This window comes from Carassius gibelio, chromosome B15 (genome assembly GCF_023724105.1).
Source record: "Carassius gibelio isolate Cgi1373 ecotype wild population from Czech Republic chromosome B15, carGib1.2-hapl.c, whole genome shotgun sequence".
In the NCBI taxonomy this organism is placed as follows: Eukaryota; Metazoa; Chordata; class Actinopteri; order Cypriniformes; family Cyprinidae; genus Carassius; species Carassius gibelio.
The window spans coordinates 20,577,108-20,600,999 of record NC_068410.1 but is presented as its reverse complement, the minus strand read 5'-3'; the positions used below and the strand labels follow the sequence as shown (position 1 = coordinate 20,600,999).

At 38.8% G+C, this 23,892-nt stretch overlaps 1 protein-coding gene across 7 annotated transcripts in view; it reads left to right on the top strand.

Moving 5' to 3' along the window:
- Positions 1-23,892, top strand: part of LOC127972817 (teneurin-4) — a 205,920-nt gene that overhangs the window by 99,946 nt on the left and 82,082 nt on the right. For 2 of the 7 annotated variants that reach the window (XM_052576618.1, XM_052576620.1), the window contains exons 6-10: positions 2,046-2,144; positions 3,407-3,642; positions 14,386-14,550; positions 17,455-17,669; positions 19,569-19,785. In XM_052576618.1, coding sequence (XP_052432578.1) covers positions 2,046-2,144; positions 3,407-3,642; positions 14,386-14,550; positions 17,455-17,669; positions 19,569-19,785 — 932 coding nt within the window. Of the gene's footprint in view, positions 1-1,139; positions 1,215-2,045; positions 2,145-3,406; positions 3,643-14,385; positions 14,551-17,454; positions 17,670-19,568; positions 19,786-23,892 lie in introns of all 7 variants that reach the window. The other 5 variants (XM_052576621.1, XM_052576623.1, XM_052576625.1 and 2 more) reach the window with 3 other exon arrangements.

Below are 23,892 nucleotides of genomic sequence, written 5' to 3'. Positions count from 1 at the left end.
TTTATGTTGTTTAATAATAAGCATAAGAACTGAGGCACTTGCTCAGAAACTCTGAGCTGTTTCTTTGTCATCTTGATGTGCTTGTGACCAGCATGGGTGTGAACGGTCCACTCAACAGGAAAATGAATGTTAATTTGAATTTGCGGAGGGACAGTTAGCAACATAATGACTGATTAAACATCATGGATTTCCCCAAACTTTAATCTGGACCAGGTATTCCCATGGGATAGGGAAACAGATGGTCACGCCAGCCGATCTGCGGCAAGAGAAGAGTGGTGGAAACTGAGTAAAACAGTGACATCACACCCCACCCACAGCTCCCTCCTATCTAAAAAAAGAGCGATCAATTATCTGAATCTCTCTGATGAAATTGGAACCATTAGCAATATCCACAAGGGCAGTGAAAGATGGCCTGTCATTTAGGCTTTAGCTAATGGCTTTGTAATGGTTCCCTCTCGCGACTTTTGTACAGCGGGCCGGGCTGGAATAGGTTGGATGAGTCCCTGGATATGTAGGCTTACCGAGCCCTTCCATTGGACGAGAGCCAGGCAGTGCCAATCTTTTATTGGCTGCTTTTATGTATTCTTTTCTGACTCCTCCAAACCGGCCTCTGAGCCCTTCTTGTCTTCGTTTAAAACTTTAATTTGCCTCCCAATGCCCGAGCAAACCAACAAATGTACATAAGCCGGCCAAAGACAATCAGCCAAGCAGGCAGGCAGTCTGGAACAGCTCTGAAGAAAAGAAAACAAACATTTTCTCTTGTTGAACTGAAGGTGTTGCGCCTGCCCAATGCATGTTGATGGTTCATTTCTCCATTGCATTATCTCAGTCTCCCCTTATGGAACAGCCGTCTCAGGGGGCACGGAGCTACTGCAGACATGCTTCGCTGAATGCACACTGAGTTCCTCTCTGAATGTTAATAAACCTCTGCTTTATGGAACCATTTATTATTTAAAATCTGCAAAAAAAAAAAAAAAAAACACATCTTAGAGCAGGATTTAGAGTAACCACTTGGGAATTCTGTCAGTGTAATGTGTGATTCTTTCTGAAAAGTGTCGTGTCAGCCCCCTAAACACAAAGAACGTAAAGAAATGAATGGAAAAGTAATGCCTTGTTTTTTTCTAACCACAATCATAAAGGAGCCAGAATACTCTAATGTTTATCAGAGAAGAACAGGACGCTTGCAGAGAGGGGCATGGGTCGTACAACACAAGGTACATGTGTGGTAAAAGAGCGTGAGCACTCTCGGGTGGGGCGTGCCGGGTTTCACAGGGATAAAACCCCCCACACAGAACTTTAGTTCCATAAGGATGTCTCTGTTTGCCCATTTCCACCGAAATAGTGCTGGTGCCGAGCTGTGGGACCTGCGGACTTCTTTCAGAACCGACCCACATTTCAACTGACTGGAGAGACGAGCGTTTTCATAACCGGCTATGTTATTTAAACCACAGTGCATCAGTTTCCAAAACAATTTAACTTTTAAAACTGTTTCCCCACACGGTGGGAGATACATTTGTCTGTTGTACAAAACATCAGCACCCATGCAACTGGATTAGAGGTTGGGAACGAACTTTTGTTTAATTAAATACTCATTGCAGTGGGTTCTTCCAATATAAACAGCTTTGTAAAAGATAATAGTAAAGATCTACTTTTGTTTGATCTAGTTTTGTTTAACATCAGTCTAGCCAGACTGAGAAGTTGTTTAAAAAAAAAACATTCTTTGATGTGAAGATTCTCCCGCTGTCTGTTCTCTGATGTTCTGATGTTAATAGCTAAAGAACAGTATTAGTATGCTATTTGTTTGCTCCTGAGCACTGCTTTTACTTCAGTTGAAATACATTGGAACAGTTTCAAATTGGGTTCCGGATCCGGCACCAGCACCCTGTCATTGGAAATTGGGGTTTGTTTGTCCTTGTCGCCCTCTTCACTCTGTCCGTATACAGAATGCCACTGGGTGATCACATATTTGTGTTTGCACATCTGTCTCGCTCTTGCACGCATGTCTCACTCTCGTTCCATCTGTCCATCTCTCCACCTGTGTGTAGAAACATAGCAAAGCAGACATTCCTAGAGACTTTACAGGACAACTTTATAGAGATGGACATTCTGGCCACAGCTCGCCGCGACGGGGCTTACACTGATGGGTATGTTGCATGATCTGACCGCGGCTGCCGGAATCTGCTTTGCCATGCTGCATAGTGGTACCTGTGCACACTTGTTTTCCATTACATAGTGACTTTTGTAACAGAATCTAACATGTTTCATTACTTACTGTATGAATTGCATGTTTTTTTTTACAGAAATAATTTCTGAACACTAACAACTTTTCTAATTAACTCTGAATGTGTTAGCATTCTTCTCAGAGGAACGGTTCATAAGTCCTTTAGTGTGCACTACAAGACTGAACCCTGTTACCGTGAAATCATACAGATTTGAGACAGCATGAGAATGGGTAAATGGGAACACAATTATACTTTTTGGGTGAACTATCCTTTTATCGGAGCTACGGCAGGTGCAATTCTTGGTGAGTCGCCTGATAGTGTGTATTTATTTATTCTTTTTTTATCTCACATTTGTGATATTTAACGTACAAACTTAATGCTAGTAATCAGCGAAAGGCTTATTTTATTTTTATTTTTTTAGATGCATTTTATTGAGCCAGGACAACGAAGGAGAGATGGGAACATTTAGGGATGGGATCAGGAGAAAAAGGACATTAAGACAAGAATCGAACTCTAGAGCACTGCCCACGAGGCTTCGGCTGCGACAGAAATGGACAATTTACAATTGTATTTTATTCGCATTGCTAATTACGATCCTCCATAGCAATGTACCAATATGACAAGCTTCTGTCTTGTAGTGTGCACTAAGAGTTTTTGCAAGTCTGTTATTCTGTTTTCTTGTACCTCATTAGCCTAACGTGGTTTGTTTCTGAGTTTCCCCTCGTCTGGTCAGTATAGCTTGATAGTGCTTTCAAAGTCAATGACTTCACCATAGATTACGCCATCCACAGTGAATAAGCTGTCTTGATAATGTACATCCTGCAATATCCTACAGCTTCTTGACACACGCACCCTTAAGGTGAATTAGAAATCACTACGAGGGTTTGTATTAACAAGAATCCACTGTGGTCAATCGTGCTGTAAATTAAATTTGATATCGATTCAGAATTCCGATATAACGCACCCCACGGGGCACAGTGTGACTTGCTGCCAGTGCTCAGATGTGGCTATGGCAACAGCTTGGAAAAGTGCTTAGCGACAGCAGTACTGACCGGTGCGGGGAATCAAGCCTACCTTCTCTACAGATACTGTTTACCATGATGAGAAAACACTTACCACACACAGTGCTCTCTAATGTCCCATTTTTGTGAACATAAGCAATAGCATTTTCTGCGTCTCTGCAGACACTTTCTGTTCAAGCCTGGCGGGACTTCGCCCTTGTACTGCACGACTTCACCTGGCTACCCTTTGACGTCCAGCACGGTCTACTCTCCCCCTCCCCGGCCCCTGCCACGGAACACCTTCTCACGGCCTGCCTTTAGCCTGAAGAAACCCTATAATAACTGCAACTGGAAATGTGCCGCCCTTAGTGCCATCCTCATCTCCGTCACCCTGGTGTTCTTGTTGGCTTACTTCATTGGTAAGTTACCCCTCTACATTCTCATTCACCCTTAAAATTTCATCAAAGGTATTGGTATGATGATGTGTGCTTATTTTTTGGTTCTTAAAAGAAAAACTTTAAGGTGGTTTGCAGCTCATAGTTGATTTATGATAGTTAAGCTGATCTGAAAGGAGACCAAAACTACCAAAAGTACAGACAAAACTTGATGGTCAACAAACCACCTTTGATTGGTTAAATAGGGTTATTTGTACATAAATTATGCATCCTAATCTTATTGTAATACTAAAGATCATTGTAAAGGCTGAAGTCTCGGCTCTGAATCCAAGCTGCTGATGATTATCAGTGCGTCACCTCACTGAAAGAGACTGATATGATTTTTGTTTCCACATTGTGCTAGAGTTGCGACACATAAAGATGCTGTATGCGATTCCATTTTCAATCATTTGAAAGCTCAGCTTCTGCAGATTACAGTTAACATCATTGATTTCTGACATTGTTGGTACATTTCAGTGTCCAACAACTGTTTTCAACTTGGTCAGTGAACCAAATCAATAATGGACAACAGATAAAGTGAGATATGATTGAGCCATAGCAACAGTTTATGCTGGTTGTGGTTTGATTTTTCACGTGTGGGTAACATTTATGGAGTAAAACAGTGACTACAGAGAATTATTAACTGTCCGTGATTTATTGCAGCTGTATTAGTTTTGCACCATATTAGTCTGAACTCTGGTAATTGAATATTATTAGGTGCCCACTATTAATTCTGTTATGTTTTTATAAAATCCCATGAAAGAAGTGGAAAATCCAAAGTACATGTGAGAAAATAAGAGCTAGTCTAGCAGTTCCAAATAAAGAGTGCCCATACCTTGAAGAGTAAATCAATAATAACAATAATGTTTTGTATAACCCAATATATTTTATAGGACAGCATGAAATAGGTTTGCATAATGTGTGTCTGCTTAGAATGTAAATTGTTGTGTGCAATCTCATGTAAAGCCCACAGAATGAAATAATATATATATATATAAATATATATATATATATTTTTTTTTGAAGTTGAAAATATGGGGGGGGAAATTGAGTGCAAAGTCATTTGCACAAGGTGGATCCGAATGGAGATCACACAGATGTGTCTTCATCATTAGAGATAAACAGCTTTTCATAGCTTAGGCACTGAGGGAAAAAACAGTGTAATAGAACTGAAATGAACCATCCATCCATGCATCTATTTTGGACTTAAAAAAAAAAAAAAAAAAAATAATAATAAAAACATTGCTACTCTGTGATTCTATACAGGGATTTGGAACTTAAATTAAATGTATGTAAACTGAAAATTGCTCAGCTCTATTTTATGGTAATATTGTGTGCTTGTGACTGACTTTAAAGGGATAGTTCAACTTCAACATAGTGTTTTTTTTTTTTTTTTTCTAATTATTATTATTATTTCTTTTTCTTTTTTTTTGGAATGCAATGGTGACAACCACTGAATGTGAACTATCCCTTTAATAACTGCCTATGTAAAATGTTTTAAATCAGTTTTAGTAATCATTAGGATGCTGTCTTAGGTAGCAGGCAGCATGTAGGTAGTATATAATGCAGTGGCTTGATATGTGTTGAGAGCCTAAAAAACTAGTAGGCTGCCTACCTAGAGGTTTAAGTCATCATAGATGTCCTCCAGGTTAAAGGGCCTTTGTTCCAAACAGTTGGCAGCTGTCTTCATGCTTTAACCTGTCCTTGTACTGTCTTCAAATGTGCATCTCTATGCTCAATTACGAGGTAGAAAAGCATTGCAAGATTTTTTAACTCATCATAATGTACACTTTGCAATGTATTCTTTCCTCATTAACTTATTTAAGCAATTAATTGTGAAGCATGTCTCCTGTGTGCTTCCTGCTCTATTTGTGTTCCATGCAGAATTTCTGCCTATGTAGAGTATTTATTTTCCGTCTTGAAAAGACTTTTAAGTGGTATCTACTTAGAAGGCAGCAGCTCACAAAATTTGGACAAGAACAAAGCTAAATACTGTTGTCTACATTAAATGCCGAAGCACTGTGCTTAATGAAGTTGTTCTCTGAGTGAGCTAGAGGGCTAGTTAAGCTTTGACCTTGTTAGGAGCCCTGCGAAGCCCACCAAGCCGATGTCTCTTAATCACTTCATGTAATTACAGACACCCCACCCCATCCTAACCCTCTTCCAAAATCAAGCTCATCTCCCTGAGCACCTCAGGTAAACACGCATGAAAATGTAGCTCACCCTGAGAATCTGGGATTCAATCAACAACAAGGGGTCACGTTTAATTAAAAGCTGATGAGAAAATATATTTAATTTCAAGTGCAATTAATTATGTAGGCCTGTAATTGGAAACTCTAGCTGTGTTGTCTAATGAACCCAATTAAACCTCCTGACAGATGTTTTTGACTTGCTGCATAGTTTTGCCATTGCTACCCCCACCCCCCATTCTTTTTCTGTGGAGTTTGCAAGAACTGCTTCCTTGAAAGGAGTGAGATTGCAGAATTGGGAGTGGTGTGCCATTTTCTCAGTGGTGGCATGCTCATTAAGCAGGTCATTATGTCCTCGGCATCTGAAGGTCATCAGCTTCCCTCTGTGTTCATTTCCTAACGTGCTGGGCCCTCATTGTACCGCCCAATATGCAACCTCAGTCATAGCCACAAGACACTCACTCTAACTGTCGATTGACTTTGAAGCGCCACTCTTTTATTTTTTGTCTCTTTGTTTCTTCAGTATTACAGTCAGCCTAATGCATTTTTTTAGTTTTACCTTCTGTTAAATGTATTTTTGTCAATCTATGGTGTTGGATTGTCAATGGATTGATATTCTGGAGTTGAAAGGACTGGTAGTGTTTATAGAACTTTGTGTCACAGCAAAGTTTTGGCTTGTGGTAGCCTAAATTATAATGAGGAGACTTGTTTTAACCTAATTGTGGAAGACTTGGCAAATGGGAAGTTAGATCATAGTCCTGCTTGGTCTCCATGGTACCCTTGAGCACTTAGCACCAGGTGTATTTCTTTGCAATTAGGGTTGAATCATGGTGGACAGAAACTGCCTTGTAAATTGTCGAGTTCCAAAACGAAGCTGTTTTATCAAGATATTTTGGAAAAGTTCATTCTCTGTAGCCATACTTTACAAGCACTCTGACCAGTGTAGAGATATTATTCACCCTGATAGATTCCTCTAAGCTTCAGTGTGAAAGTGAAAAATGACTTAAGACTTTTTGATCTACTAACTTGCTGATGATGTGCATTTCACTGCCTCTCATTTATAGTCAACTGTCTGAACTTGAACTGAGACCAGAGGAAGGCACATAGAAAAGAGGAGGCTCCACTGGGAATTTTGGTGAAAAGATGAGGCACTCATGAATGGGGAAACTTAACACTCAAGAGTGCTCTCTAAGGTCTTACTGGTGTGTCTGCAGATTGATTTGACACCTACTTGTGTATTTTTAAGGGCTTTAAATCCATGTGCGCTCAACGAAAGTAAGTGAGTAACCTTCAAGATAATCCATAAAAAGACACATTTTCTTTAGTCAAGAACAAACTCTTCAATAAATTAAGTAGTTTTCCTCTACAACCTTTCGTTATAAAAAATGTAAACCCTCCAAATACCTACTTTAACCATGTGTAAAACAAGGGTACTACTTAAACATGTCATCATGTTTGTCTTGCTTCAATTAGCCAAAGTGGTGACTGGCATCTTCACATTGGCCTTTCTGTCTTCTGATAAGATTCTTGGTAAAATTCCATAGCCGTATATGAGATGGCTGCCCAAAAGTCCCAAAGATCTTGCGCACCAGGATCCTTGCAGGAGGGGTGTCAGAATAATTAGACTGCTAATGAGAGGACTGAGAGCTGCCATGCTCAACGCTCATCCATTCAAGTGTCTAAGGGGAATTAATTAACCATATGCTTGCTAATGTGCCCTGTCCATTCTATGATGGATGAGCAAGAAATGGCATTTCTCAACACGTGACACTCTGCCCCCAGATCCCAGCATTGTCCTCTTTTTTTTTTTGTCCTGGGATAAAGCTGTTTTTTGTTGGAGGTAAATGTGGGATAGATGGTCTTTTGTTGTTGTCTGTTTCTCAGGAGGTGTTGCAAATGTTTGAAACACAGAAGTGGAACAGTAATGAGCTTGTGTTCCTCTCAGAATGAAGCAGTAGTTTGTTCAAGCTTTCTGCTTTCTAATTGGCTTGCACGGATCTGCCAAAGTGGCCTGCCAAAGTAGAGATTGCAGGGACATTTTATGTGTCCAGACTTGCATTTCAGCATGTCTGCCGTTTTACTCTCAACAGGTCGTGGGGTCTTTCCACTTGCCGTTCCAGCGAGACCCTCATTAAAAAACACCCAGCTTAGTCTGCTTCCACCTTTCTGTGCTTTGCTCCTTGCTCAGGGAGCCTGGCTGACAGCTGAGAGAGAGAGAGAAAGAGAGTGAGTTTATATGATGGAAGAGTTTGGGCAAGCCGGAGAAACATATTTCATAAGCTGGACTCTTCCCAACGCACTCTGGAATCATAGATACCGGGACAGCTCGGACATAAATCATAATGAGGTTTGGTAGCGGGGGGTAGCCGGGAAGTGTGTGAGGTATTTTACATCAGAGCTAGACAGGAGAAGTTGCAAAGGGGTCCAGATGGAAGATGGGCCCCTTGAAGGAGCAATTACTTGGACATTTGGAATGACACCTAGACCCATGATGCCTTTGATTCGATTGTCCACCCCCACTGCCCATGCGTACAGTCTGCACTCCCCGCTTCCTCCCGCAGAGCCACAAATCAAAGTGCAGCAGAAGAGAGTGAGCTAAAGGAATGCCTTACTCGATCTTGGGTGATGACAATCCAAGCCATCTGTCTCGTAGCATGTCTGTCCGCCTTTGACATAGTCAATTCCAGAAGTACTGACGGGGGCGGAGGCGCCCGATCGTTTGCATTTATATTGTCCTCAAGACAGCAACGACTTTTTATCGCCTCCCGAAATGCTCTCTTGCAAAAGTAAAGGCAACATTCAGACCTTTTTCCAGGACTGCCAGAATCTGTCGGAATGCAATCAACAAAATGCGCGGCCTGCAATTTTCCAAATGGCTATTGATTGTATAAGACGGAGGATGGCCACTCTCATCCGTCGTGGCAATGCCTGTCAAAGGCTTCATCATTTTTCAGGCCACATTTTCACCATTTAGTAAATGTGGGGTGGTAACCACATAATATGGCTTTAATTAATGGCCAAACATGCAAAGGGATGCGAAGCAGAACTCTCCATTTGTCACGACTAGTTTGATCCTCAGTCTGTGAGCTGTGCGCTGGGCTTTTAAAACTGCCAATCCGATACTTCTGGTTAAGCTAGGGCAAGCACATCTTTGCAGAATCTTAAGGATCATTGATTTTACAACATGTAAAGCAGGACAAAGAGTATCCAACCAAAGGCCCAAATGAAGCAATTAGACAAAGCTCTTTGTTTTTCTTTGAAAATGAATTCAGGCACATCTTTCCCTCCATAAACACCACTCCAACCAATCAGCTGTTACTCAGTAAGGAATTGCTCTCTTAGTCAAATTATTAAAGATGAACCTGGTGTATCACACCCCCCCCCCCCCCACACACACACACACACAACCCTAATGAGTAAAGTACAGTCAAAACAAATTATTCAGATAACATACAATTTTTTATATATTTTTGAGGATAGCAAAATAAAGAAAACTGTAACAAAATTCTTCATACAGGTAACTACCAGTAAGATAAAAAATGTGGGATATTTTTTTATTATTATTATTATTGTTAACGCAACCTTTTTACCCCACAGAATGAACACAATTAATAATTGCTTGGTAATTGGTTGACCTAAATCGGTATTATCTAATAGTATAGTTAACCCTCTGGAGTCGATGAACACATATACGCGTTATGAGGCATTTTCTCCTGATAACCCCGAAAATAACTTAAATTACACTTTCAGTTTTGATCGTACAGATAAGAGCAATACATCAGTCAAATTGAAGGGTCTACTTTTTTGCATACAGTCATAATAACAACAAAACTTTGTGCATTTATAAAATAAAGATAACAAATGACAGCTGTCAGCTATTCAGCCGAATTCATTACATACCTTTGTATCAAAGTTATCTGACATTTTCAAGATGAATTTGTTCTGACAGTTCTTGTCATATTTTATTACCATTTTCTAAACTACAGCATATAAACAGTGATAATATGAGAAATGCTGAAGGTGTCTGAATAGTTTTAGTTTGACTGTACCTCCAACACTTCTACTTTTTCAGATTTCTAGTTATGTTCATACTGTATGTATGATTTTATTTTGAAATAAAAGATCCTTCAACAACCTACAACAACACTCAACACCATGAAATTGCATGAAACAGTTTATGATATTTAAGACGATAAATAATGAATACATTAATTGTTTTGTGCCAGTCTGGAGTCCAGTGCCAGACATTTCCTGATTCATCTGGTTGGACTTGGATTTTTAAGGTGTTTAAATCAGCACTTTATATACCTACAAGGAATATGATAGTCATTCATTGTTACTTAATTTTTTTATGGTTATGAGATCCAAAAATCAAGATTGAGTGAGGGTGTGGAAATTATTCCAGCTATACGTTTCTTTGACAGAAGAATAAATCATTCATTTAGACCTTTTCTCACCCTGATTGAGACAAGATATTTGCCGCTACACAAAACAAATACATTGTCACCTCTCTGAAATATTGAGTGGAGCGGAAAAGTAATTTTAGCCCTGAATTGTCACTACAGGTTGTCAAGAGAGTATGGCAGAGAAAGCCACTTGTGCAATTTGAAACCAGCCCTGTACTTACGAAGGAGAAATGGGAACTCACGTAGGGAGAGAAATGGAGCATGGGAAAGAGACAAGGCTTGAGATCATTTGTTTTATCGACTCTGACATCGCCATAGTCCACCATAGTCTGTGTCGACTTACGTTGTCTTACATACTGTGGCTGCATCCCAATATACATACTATCAGTACTATAGTAAGAATATCTCATCCCTGCAAAGTATGCCAGAAGTGCCTAGATACTGTACTATTTTAGATTTTCTTCTCCACTTTTTAACTTTAAAGTGGTCGTATTGTATGATGCAATTTTAAATTGTCCTTTTTTCCAAGCTCTTGTTGCATAAAGAAGATCTGTAAAGTTGCAAAAACTAAAGTTTCAAATCCAAAGAAACATTCTTTATAAAAGCTAAGAGTCAGTCACTTCTACCTAAAACGTCTCATTCTAAACCCCCCAAGCAACCATCTACATCACGATGTGGGAATATTTGCATTATGCCACCCAAATGTTCACGCAAAGAAAGGAGGCATTACATTTTATTCTCGCTGTTGCCACCGCTGCCATTTTGTGGAGATGCTGAGACACGTCTGACTCACAGCCTGTAAGTTGGTTTACATATTTAAAGAATTTGCCACTGATGACTCAAACTCAAGTTTTGAGCGGTGTTGAGTAGCACTTGTTGTTTGTCATTTTTCTGATTACAAATGCAGACATGGTTCTATGTTTACACAGTGCGATACGCAATACAACGTGTAAAAAGACAGTATAAGTCATTATAATCAGTAATTATGTCCACACTAGATGCAACAAATGCCTTGTTTATAATGGGCACTAAGCACACGACATCACAGTATGGTGAGGGGTGTAACATTTATAACACAAGCTTAAGGTATTCAGCCAATCACAGTGCACTGGATAGCTGGCCAATCAGCATACACCTAGCTTTTCAGAATGATGAGCTTAGTAAAAATTGATGCGTTTCAGAAAGGCGAGGCATAGATAAATAATAATGTACATTCTGTGGAAAAGACTGTGTTTTTATACCTTAAACTGTATAAACACATTGCATTACACCAAATACACAAAACAGTGTTCTTTTTAGCAATGTCGTTTGACCCCTTTAACTCTTAACAAAGTAGTCCAGCCAATACTAAAGCAAATGTTGCTATATCAGGCTGCTCTGGTCTTTTTTGACCGTGAACCAGGGTGTACTTTCCAATTACCAGTAAAGTATATTCTTTTTTATTTTTTGTTTATTGATATACAGCCTATATTCAACTGTAGCATCACAATCTTAATTAAATTTTTGGTTATTTACACCCTGTGCTTAGAACTTCCATTCTGTGCAAGAAAGCACTCCAAGGCCTTTTGTTGGCATTTTATTTGCTGACTGAAGACTTCCAGGACAAGGTTTTGCCTGGCTAAGCTGGTCCTGACCATTCACGTCCTGGTGATCCATCATGCCTGGCCCCTCCTTCCCTGTTCACTGCGCCACCAGAGTTCATCCCAGTGGTTGCTTCTTTTGTTGACCTTGTGAAATATCACTGTGTCTTCTGGTGCTGCTCATGCATTCATCCATACCTCTTGTTGTGTTCTTGCTGACTTGATCATTTCCTTGTCTCTTTAGCCACGGGGGTGTTAGTAAGCTAATGGGGATGAAAATAAAAGTTGCCCTGTGGGCTCTGGCTTTTCTCTGTGGGTTATACAAAAATGTTTCTTTCTCCAAGGCTGGGGGTACCTCTGTTGTTTTCACAGTGACTTAAAGAAATGTGCATACTCTACTTGTCAAAAGTTTAACCTAAACCTAAACATAACTACTATTGAGGTTTACTGATGGAAAAGTTTTAGTTAATATTGAATTTGTGTTTGTGTTCCGTAATCTAAAGTCTGTTATGCTCTTGTAATATTCTCTTCTTGCAATTCAGTAATACTCTAAAATATTTGTACATTTATTTATTTATTTATTATTTTCCTTTTTTTCTGTTTGAATATAAAGTAATTTATCCCTGTGGTGGCAAAGCTAAATTTTCAGCACTCAAAACCTTAGTCTTTAGTCACAGAAATCAGTTTTAATACAGTATGCTGATTTAGAGCTTAATTATTGTTATGCTAATCATTAATAATGGTTCTCATTATTGTCAGTGTGAATAAAAGTGTTAATATCTTAATTTCTCATTCCAAAACTTTTTAATGGTAGTGTTTGACTGTTTACACAAATACAGTAGGTGGCCAACCAGAATGTGCTTTCTACCATCGCGAGCACAGCGTTTGCAAAGGGCATTTGCAGCTTTTGACCGCTGAATGGTGCTTTAACCACAAGTTATCAAACACATGCATCTAAGCACATTTTCGCAAATAGTCGTGTGTTACATTTGATGACTGCAGTCAGCGGAAAAAGAACGAAAAAACATGTAGGTAAAATATTTAATATTCACAGATGAAAATATAGTAGCCTACATAAGAAGTTATGTTCGTTTCTTAGAAGAGATAAAACAGAATAAAACATGCACATACTTTGTTATTCGTTACCTGTCCTTTATTTTGACAGATAACTACTTGGGGAAAAGATATCTCTCTGTACACTGATTAAGAAATTGCTGTGTGTTTTAGAAATTATTTCCATTATTTTAGTAAAACGTGAGGCACTGAATAATTTCACTCCCATAGTTTAGACCAAACTAAAGCAAGAAACAAATAAATTAAACCTGGCTATGATTTAGCTAAATCACTGAAACTGAAAAGAATGGATGGATTAATAAAATCTCCTCACGTTTAAACTCAATTTCTCCCATTATAATCAAGTGTACACAATGTAAAAAAAGAGCTTCATTGATTCACAACTTCAGTGATTTTAAAGGGAGCCTTCTCTACTTGCTTTTATACAAGTCAAGTAAAACTCAAAAAATACATTTAAAAAATTGCAGCGTGGGGTTCTGTGCCAGAGCGCACAAAGTGAATGGGCATGCACAATGTTTACGGGGCAGGAAACTTTTTTGTTCTGAAAAAATAAATGGGATAAACACGAAACTTGCAAATAGTTAAAAGCATAGCCTAGATTAACACACATTAACAAATTTTAACCAACAAATTTGTTAACCTACAGTAACAAATTTTAACCGATTGATCACCTATTTTCGTTTGCTGCATGTTTTTTAAAAACACAATTTTTGAGTGGAAAAAAAAATATGTCGCATTTTATTACATTCAGAAAAAATAAAAGCAGGCCTAATTTTATAAATAAATAATATGTAATGACTGTTTAATAACAATAGCATACCACCCGGCAGTTGTTTCGTGAACATTTTTAACACGCGACCGACTTGCAGTTAACACCGTGGCCATGCGACGGCAGGAATAGGCATTTCAGTTGTCCACCTAATGTATATTAAGTAGCAAAAAATAATGTCACCATTGGTTATAATAATAAGAAATGTTTCTAGAGCATCGAAATCAGCATATTCGAATTATCATAGATCATGTAAAATTGTAGACTAGAGTAATGATGGTTTAATATAAATGTTAATAATATCTCACTACTGTATTTGACCAAATAAATGCAACCTTGTTGAACATAAGATACTACTTTCAACATTACTAAACTCAACAAAATTTAAGTTAGAAAATCTCATTGAGAGAATTTCCATTGGAAAATCCAACAGCCATGACGTCATATTTGCATATTAAGCTGCAGTGGGTTGTGGCTCTCTAGGTAATCTTAAACTGCAAAAGATGAATCATGTCATAAAACACATTTGTTTTCATACAGCCTTGGTTTAATTACCCACAGCCTTCAGGATGTTAATTTTCTGATGCAGTGTCTATAGGATTCCTTAGTGAATCTAATTTAATTACAATAATGTACACCAAGGCACATGCTCAGTAATCACTGCTCCAACACACGTAAATTTACCATCTGCTGCTGCTCTTTCTCCGCAGCCATGCACCTCTTCGGACTCAACTGGCATTTGCAGCCAATGCAGAGGCAGATATATCAGCTGACGGAAGACAACACAAGTGGCCTACATCTGCCTACAGATCTGGGCTTGCCGCCTCTGGGCAACACAGGTCTAGAGTTTCCGGACAGAGGAAGCAAAGATGACGGTATGTCCAAGCCTGATGTCTTAAAGTCAACACAAATGTTCAAATGTTGCGTTTAGTTTTTTGTTCACAGTGGTATTGAGGATGTTATACACACTCAGATTTGACTTTGTCCAATTGTCCAATGTCCAGTTTACATGGTCCAGTCAGTTCCCAAGTTCTGCTTTACATTTTCATGTTGAATATTCTGTTTTGCTTAGATAAATGGATTTTGAATGGCGTTTCATGTTTTTTTTTTTATATATGTATTTTTTTTTTTATATATATATATATAAGATTTGTCAAAGTGTGATCCCTATTTGGGTGCAGATAAATAGAAGCCTTGATGTGAAAAGGCAGCAGCTCCAAACAAGTTTGATTGGTAAAAAAAGAGAAGTTCTTCCAGTTTTGATTAACCTTAAGCCTTTTTTTTTTTGGCCAAGCGTTTGAACTCATGCCCTTCAGTCATCGCATATCCGACAACACATTCCAACATTTCAAGCTAATTTCCTGCCAGATTCGCATGAACTCATCTCCCGCTAATTTCGCTCAGTGCTGGCCAGTATTATAACGTCTTATTTTTGATTTTCAAAGACTTCAAGATCCAGGATTATTTGTCAGCCAGCTCCATGCTGTGACCAGTCTCAGTTGCTTGCCATGAGATCTGCATTACAATCCAGTGAAAGTTGAAGGGAAAATGGGAAGGGTATTATTTGTTCCTGGAAGAACGAATGGCACAGCTTTAGGGATTGAGTATCCAGGGGCTCAAGGCAGATTAGAACTTGCCCCATCCAGAAAGCCATGCATTCCTTTCATCTCCAAGACTGGACATGAGTTTTCCTGGCAGCGGAAGAAAGCAGACACTAACCCCCACGGTCATGGAGACGGAAGTTCGTACAGTAGGAAAAGTTCACTTTTTCCATGAGCGCGACCCATATTTAGCCATTTGATTTGCCACAGGCCTCGAACAAAAGGTGGGAGATCAGACCATTACCATATAGATGAGTCGCAGAGACGTCTTTTTTCATTTAGCAGCTGGCAGAGAGGGAGCGAGTGAAACCACAAACACGGAGGCTGCTACGGTGCCTCTGCTTGAGTGACATCTGCGGCTGAGGGGAAATCGATAGGCCGGGCTTTTTAATTCTGACTGTCAGAGTAACATTGTCATCAGGAACACAGCAAATCAATCCGGTGTCACTGTGCTGTACATCCCTGGCATTAACTTAAATAAACACTGTACCGGAGAGGTTTTCTGACCATCTTGCACCTTCTAGTAATCAGTTCAATTACCCATAAACATGTTATCTGGAAAGTGTCAGTGAGACCTTGTTTAAATTCATGCATTTGCCAACTCAACCGGATGTTTCTGTTTTGCCATGTGCCATGGAAATCGTAATTGTAAAAAAAAAAAAAAAAAAAAAAAAAACAATTATAATAATAATAATTGATTCAGTATTTCCTCCCTATTTTCTTTTTAATTTAATTTGTTCAGATTTATAAATTGTATTTTACAAAAAATCCAATCATTCATAATTCTCAATGATTCTCATGCCTTTGCTGTAATGCAATAATTATTATTATTTATATTTACTTTACATTTAAAAATCCTAAATTAAAAGCAATGCAATAAATACAACATAAAAAATAGCCCAACCGCAGTTTAATTGAGATAAATTGGAATGCACAAAAAAAAAAACATGATTTCTGAAAATTGTAAAAAAAAAAAAAAAAAAAAAAAATGAAACTCTTCATACACTGATCAAAAGTATAAACACAACACTGTTTAGACAGATTTGTGAACAATATTTGAGAGAAATAGGCCTTTTGTGTACATAGAAACAATCTTAGATCTTTGAGTTCAGCTCATGAAAAATGGGGGCAAAAACGAAAGTCTTGTGTTTATAATTTTGTTCAGTGTATACTGTATATACACAACATAATATTCATTGCATTGCCTTAAATTTTGCATCATAGTAACAAATAATGCTAATAGAAAAATAATAATTTTAGAAAAAATAATATTTTTATATTTTTTTATGGAATATATAATTGTTTTTAGTTTTTTTTTTCAGTCATGTTTTTGACAGATTTTGTAAATTTCGGCCAATGGCAAAATATGCAACATAGCTGAATTTCCACAACATGTGTAATTGCGACTGATGTGGTAATGCGTTATGTGGAGGCGGTAAATTGGAAGACAGGAAAGTGTGTCCTGTCTCTCCATATATAGCACTATGCAAATGATTGACTTTTGAGGAAACTGCCATCTGCTGTAGTGCGTGTAGCCTGACGCGAAAGCTGCCTGAGAGTCCTCTGGGCTCTCTTTGCAAGGATGTCTGCTTTTGTCGCCATCACTGTGGAAATTGGGCAGTCCACCTGAGCGAGCAGATGTTGCCATTTCCTCAGGGTCCAATGAGGAGGGTACATCAGCATTAGGTGCAGGGGCGTTTTCTATGAGGACGCAAGGGAGGCACTGCTTCTGAAATATTCTGATGAGTAAATAATTGATAGTATAAAAAAATAGAACAAATATATAAACAACTGATTTATTATAAAGCGAGGCTGAGTCAACTTCCAAATCAAAACCATGAAAACAGAAAATGATCTGTAATCATAAATAGACTTTATGTGTTTAAATGAAGGTTTGAGGATGTATAAGAACTGAACCATATAAAAAGTACTATTGCAATTGTTTACAAAATAATGTAAAAAAAAACTTACTATATACATCTCTCACACACAATGTTGAGTTTATGTACCTGTAAAGTTTCAGCTTAGGAAAGTTCTATATGTTCAGCGTGGCTATTTTTTCCTGATGTGATGGAAAATCAGCAAGAGGGTCATTCACCCGGTACACTGACCCTCTGCTCGCACCATATGGTAGATTGATGAGGCGTCGAGCTGACTGATAGATCTCATTTTCCACAGGTAAACTAGATGGCTTTTTCCCGGAGGACAGCTTCATAGACATGGGTGAGATAGACGTGGGCCGCAAAGTCGCCCAGCTGATCCCGCCTGGAATCTTCTGGAGGTCACAGGTCTTTATCGACCACCCCATGTACCTCAAATTCAATGTGTCCCTCAGTAAAGATGCCTTGGTGGGGATCTACGGGAGGAGAGGCCTACCCCCGTCACATACACAGGTGGGTCAGATAAGTCCATTCAGATAATATTTAAACAATGTTCATTCTGTCTTTTAATCCAAATGTTGATCTTTATTGTATTTTAATGAGAATGAAAGCAGAAAGAGATGAGAGAAAATCCCAAAACTATTCAGGCCAGAGCATGCATGCTAAATGCTAAGTGCTAATTGTTGACGTTTTTTTTTTTTTTTTTTTTCATTTTGAAAGCTAAATTGGATAATTCCTGTGGAACTAGATGGACTTATATGACAAAGATGTTTCCCAAACATTCCCTCTGCCATTAATCAGACGAAGTTTGGTTAAACTATGTAATTTGTCTGCATATTAGACTAAGAAAGAAAGATTGAAATTTGCACATATCAACCAAACAGCCTCACAAAAAAGCTTATTCCTCTTTCCTCACAAGGTGTGAGGGCTTTTTAAAATTAAATCAAATACCATATGAAGGATCCACTTTTGTTTGTTTGACCCTCCCATTCATTTGTTTATAGACGTAGCATATACCCCCAAGATTTCATTTCATTTTGTGGCATATTATCGTCTCAAAGACTCATCTCAAAGACTTTGACATAAGCAGACACTTAATTTCAGTATCGAGCACAGAACATCTCAGCCTCCCTGTATTGATTTGGTTCATATGTGCAGCGGTATTGTGTCCCTGGAAATTACTCCAAGACCTTGGTTGACAGATTCTTTTAATTCATCTAAGCTAACCAATAAGAGAGATTTTGCTTTCTCTCTCTCTCTCTCTTCTATTTTGTGTGAATAGATTTATTTTGCAAGTGTGTTTCTTAATAACACATGTGGATATGGTAAGGTTAATTGTGTATGATTGGATTTCAGATTTTGGTGTTCCATTATGTTCAGTGATATTGCTTGATTTGTCATTTAGCATATGCACAAATGTCAAATAAGAATGTCCTGGTGATATGTCATCCCAAATTATATTTTATGTTATACTTTTATGTATATTTTAAGTTTGGGGGCGAGATTATTAGTTTACTTATTTATTCATTGATTTATTGATTTTAAAAAAAATAATAATAAAAAATAAGAAATGGTTGCTTTTATTGAGCAGGGGTGAATTAGATGTGTTTAAAAGGGACAGTAAAGATATTTATACTTGTTTCAAAAGATTTATTTCAAATAAATGTTGTTCTCTTGATATATCTGTTCAGCCGAATACAGAAAAAAAAGTGGTTTCAACAAAAATATTAAGCAGTACAGCTGTTTTTAGCATTGATAATAAAAAAAAAAAAATTCTTAAGCACCAAATCAGAATATTAAAATGCTTTCTAAAGGGTCAAGTGACTCTGAAATCCGCTGTAGAAAATTGAGCTTTGCCATCATAAGAATAAACAGCATATTAAGAAAAATATTTTAAATCGACTACAGTTATTTTAAAATGTAATATTTCACAGTATTACTGTTTTTTACTGGTTTTATCAAATAAATGTGTCCTTAGTGAGCATGAAAGACTTCTTTCAACAGTATTGAGAAAAATCCATGAGATCTCATGTAATTCTCATTACCACTTTAAATGCTTGTAATATTTAGTAAATTGAAATGCCATAATATTCACTCCTAAGTATAAATAAAAAAAGAAATCAGCATAAATTAAATGCAGTACTTTTTATTTATTTTTTTTTCCGAAGAGGTAACATATAACCCATACAGTTTTGAGGCGTGATATTTACAATTGTACATATATTAGCATAAATTGTTACAGTGTTAGCAGCTGTCCTTTCACACCTTGCATTAGTCCTCTTTTCACAGTCTCAATCTGCCCTTAGAGACCAGCTCCTGTTGGCTCCAACGTGCAGGACTTATCAGATCCTGGAGGCTCATGTGTCATTCCTAATGCTTGTTTGTGGTCTGTCTGTCTCTCCTTGTCTCCAGTTTGACTTTGTGGAGCTGTTGGATGGCCGTCGACTCCTGTCGCAAGGGTTGCCAGGCCTTGAGGGTCCGCCTTTTCCAGCCCAGCAGCGGAGCCTGATGCCACTCACCAGTCACGATACAGGCTTTATACAGTACATGGATTCTGGCATCTGGCACTTGGCTGTGTACAATGATGGGAAGGAGACGGAGCAGGTGTCCTTTCTCACAACTGCGATCGGTTAGTACATCACTAAATGGAGACGTTGCTTTAAATAACACAACAGGTGTAACTTTAAATGTGCAAATGGTAATTGCTTCTCAGGTGACATATATATGTAAAAGAAAATTTGCACGGGTGCCTCAGTATTAATAGCCATGTTTTCTGATGAACATGGAATTCTGATTCACTCGTGGTCGGGTACATGACACATTCCAACTTTGCTGATGAAATCCAATGTTATGCATAACCTGCCATAATAATGGCAAATTGAACCAATTCCAATCTCTTGATTTTTCTTATTCTTCTAATTCGTATTCAATGGGATGGGATGACCAGTGGTTCTTTGGTTCTCTGAAGCATAGATATTTCTTATTACCATGCAAGCTGTCAAATAGTAGTCCTCTAGAAAAGATTTTCTAAATAATTCCCTTGTAAACTTGGACATATTGATTCAGACAGAAATGAAATTGCCACACAACCTTTTTGTTTGTCAAAAAACTGTTGGTAATCCAGATGGCAATGAACTTATATCCCTGAAAATGTTGAAATTACTTAATATTCCTATTTATATCGGTTCACATACAAAAAGGGCCTGAGTCTCCATGATATGGACGAGATAAAGAAAGATAATGATTTACATTGCAGCCAAAATAACTGTTGCATAGATGTTTTCGTGCTACTGCATTGATATGCCAGTTTTTAAACTGTAAAAACATTCACTATTTATTGCAAACATAAACAATCTTAAGCAATCTTTGAATCAGACAGCGAAAAAAATCACTGACTTAAAATGTTGATTTTACATTGCATGCAAGTTTCTATTTAAATCAGTTATTGTGCAAATAGGGCCCAAGTCACTGTGATACGTATACCATAGATGATATAAGGAAAGGTTGTCATTTAGACTGCGGCCAAAATAAATCTTGCTTAAATGGTTTGGCACCACTTCACTGACATGCCAATTTGCGAAATGAAATAACGTTGGTAATTCATGTAGCCATTGCAAGCCTAGACAATCTAAAATGGCTTTGACAGACAATCTCAGCCAAAATGAACCAACATTTTTTTCCCCGAATCAAATATGAATTAGGCATCGGAGGAAATTCTCGCCTGCACCGTGCTACTTGTCAGAGCCTGCCATCACTGATATTACCCGTTTTGCATCACCATCTCAGCCAGCCTAGACCTCTACAGAGTAATCAAGGTGGATTTGAATAAGAAAGATTGCGGAAATGAGCAGTGCTTCACTATGCCTGCGTGTGTTCTTCACTGATGGCTCGTAAGACTCTTGTTACTTTTTGAGTGCCTCCCAGCAAATCCCGCTTCCAATTTGCTGTCTATTTGCATAGAACACACTAGCCTTGATTCAAAGCTTCTGATTGACGACCCTTACGTTCCCCATATGCATATTATTTTTCATTATTTGATCATATTCACATGTGTTTTTTGATGTTAAAGACTTTGCCGTTCCATCCTTTGCCATCACTGATGGAGGTGATTTTGATTTTGTCCTTTCCGTTCAGCGTCCTGAAAGCGGCTTTGATTAGTGCGAGCCCCTCAGGAGGGAGGGCAGAGCTTGAGGCCGTCGCGAGGTTTCAGCTTTCATGGAGGTGGCAGCTGGGAGCTGTTCTCACATGCTCTTTAATTAAATGCTCCTGGGCCTTGGTCCATCTGCAACGGGAGGGGGGTTTGCCAGCCTGTCGATCGATGCAAGTGTGTCTGCCACACATCCATTTCTGCTGTTCAGGCTCGTCATGGGGAAAGACGGCACTGTGCCGTACCTCCCCTGATGAGGATGGAATACAATACCGTATAAATGACACATGACATGGTGGTTTAGAGTGGCAGAAGATGAGGAGAGGAGGAGACGGTCTGTTTGTCCTGTGTTCGGTACTCTTGGATGTAGCCACCATTGGGAGTTTGTTGGCCACCTGCGGTTCAAGGCCAAGACGGTGGGGTTTAGAGAAAGGAGGTCTGGAACACGAGTCACGCCTGAGTTGATTTTGACTCTGAGCTGTGGAGCTCAGAGGGAGGCAGAAAGAGGAGGTGAAGAAAGTGAAAAAAATAAGAGATAGAGAGGGTGAGAGAGACCAGAAGAAAGTAGGTCAGATGGATGGCGACCTTCAGCAGGGTTTCAAACTGCACCCAGTTTTCAGCACAGAAACACTAAATGTTAAACTGAAGACAAAGTTTTAGCTTTTGAAGACCGTTAAATATAACCCCATAGTAAACTGTGATTTTGAGACGTTTTTAAAACATTGCTGTATTTTTTCTTTTTTGGGGGGGGGGGGGGGGGGGGTTGTGGCCAGCCCAGCACACTGCATCGCCCAATGGCAAGGGATTGGGGCGTGGCTTTCCTTTGTTATTTTTTTTGTTGTTGTTTTTATTTCTGATGAGCCCCTGGTCTAATGCACCACCTGTCTTGAGAAACCTGTTCTCAAAGACTTAACGTTACTTTTAGTCATTATTTTATTTGGGTAGCACACACATTCTGAATGGCTTCGGCAGAATTCAACTGAATCAACTCTTTTAATCTCACGTGGCATCTGTAGAGTTCCCAAATTCAGCCCAACAGTTTCAAACTATGCAGTTAAATGTCAGCTTCCAGTAGTCTTCTGTGACCACTTTACTAGTACTGTACAATCCACATTCATTTCATCATTCTATATCCTTTCTGTATGTCAACAACTATCTCGGTTGTGTTTATATTTGGAATCTTTGGTAAGATAAACTTTATCCTTAAATGAAACATTACCTGACATCTCAATGAAGTCTCCGGAGCTATAAGTGCAGCCTCTGAGCAATCCAAATTTCCTCTGGGTACACGTATGCCATGGTCCATAAGGGACCTGAAGTGTTGAATATCTCTATTGTTCTGGATCTCTCTCTTTGTGACTCTCTATTTTTGTTTCCTCATTTTTTATTTCTTTATTTCTTTATGCCTCTCTTCTCTCGCTCCATAATTCTCATGACTCCTCATTACAAAGCTAAGGTGTCCGTCCCATATGCGACACAGTCTCATTTGTCCCCGCCATGTGGTCTTCTGTTGTCAGAGTTATCAAGGATGCATCTCTAGCTTTGCCTTGCTGATTGCTCTGGTCCCTCGGCTTTCTAATATTAGATATTTTTCACAGATTGAAGCCAAGGACAGTAGTCTCATGCTATACTAGAGCAGAGAGCAGTAATTAATGTCCGATCAGTAGAAGAGATTAAATGTGTTATCATCATTACTATTGATCATACTTGGAGTTAGTAGCATACAGAAGTATGGACTCCATCTACTTCAAATTCACGACTGGACATGGACTTCTCAGTCACTGTTTAGAGATGAAATTAAACGTGACAGTTCTGAAGCGAAGTGCAGGGTCTGGACTGCAGGTACTGAACTCAGATCAGTAGTGTCAGAAATGCTTTATGTGAAAGTGAAAGAGATGCAGGGAGAGATGGATTGTGCTCTACTGATACATGAGGAGAGCATCTTTCAAAACAGATACGAAGCGAAAAGCCATTTCATGTGTAAGTGCATCTGTGGACGTAATTGCAAACGACTTAATTTTTCTTACAATACTACACATTCACAGTCACTCATAGCAGGCGTTCTAGAGACCTGTATGTGCCCTCTGCTGAGAAATGGAGGCTGGAAGCCATCAAAATCCCTAACTAAGTCTTGATAGGCTCAGGCGTACCAGGGGGATAGCCAATCCGCCAGCCTTTTCCTCTCACATCAAGAGACTTGTGCCTTTAAAATTCTTTCAAAAACATTCTCTGCAGCCCAGTCTAGTTACCACCCTCCCTTCTTCTTTTCTCCCCCCTTCCCTCGTTCAGCTTCCCGTCTGTTGCATCCTCTGCGATGATTGACTCTCTTGAGGAAGGAGAAGGCTGTGTCCGGGCTCACATTTCTAGCCCTTTGTCCGACACAAAAGCATCTTTGTCGAGAGAGCTCAGCCTCGGGCGCACCAGCGATTCGAAGGGAGCCTTAGAGAGGGAATATTTTTCACCGTTATTTCATGTTTAATTCAGGTTGCGTCTGATTTCAGCTGCAAAGAAATGAGCATGGATTTGCCATACGTGTCAAAAATGTCATATCATAAAATATAGTAATTGCATATCGTCATTTAAGTTTCG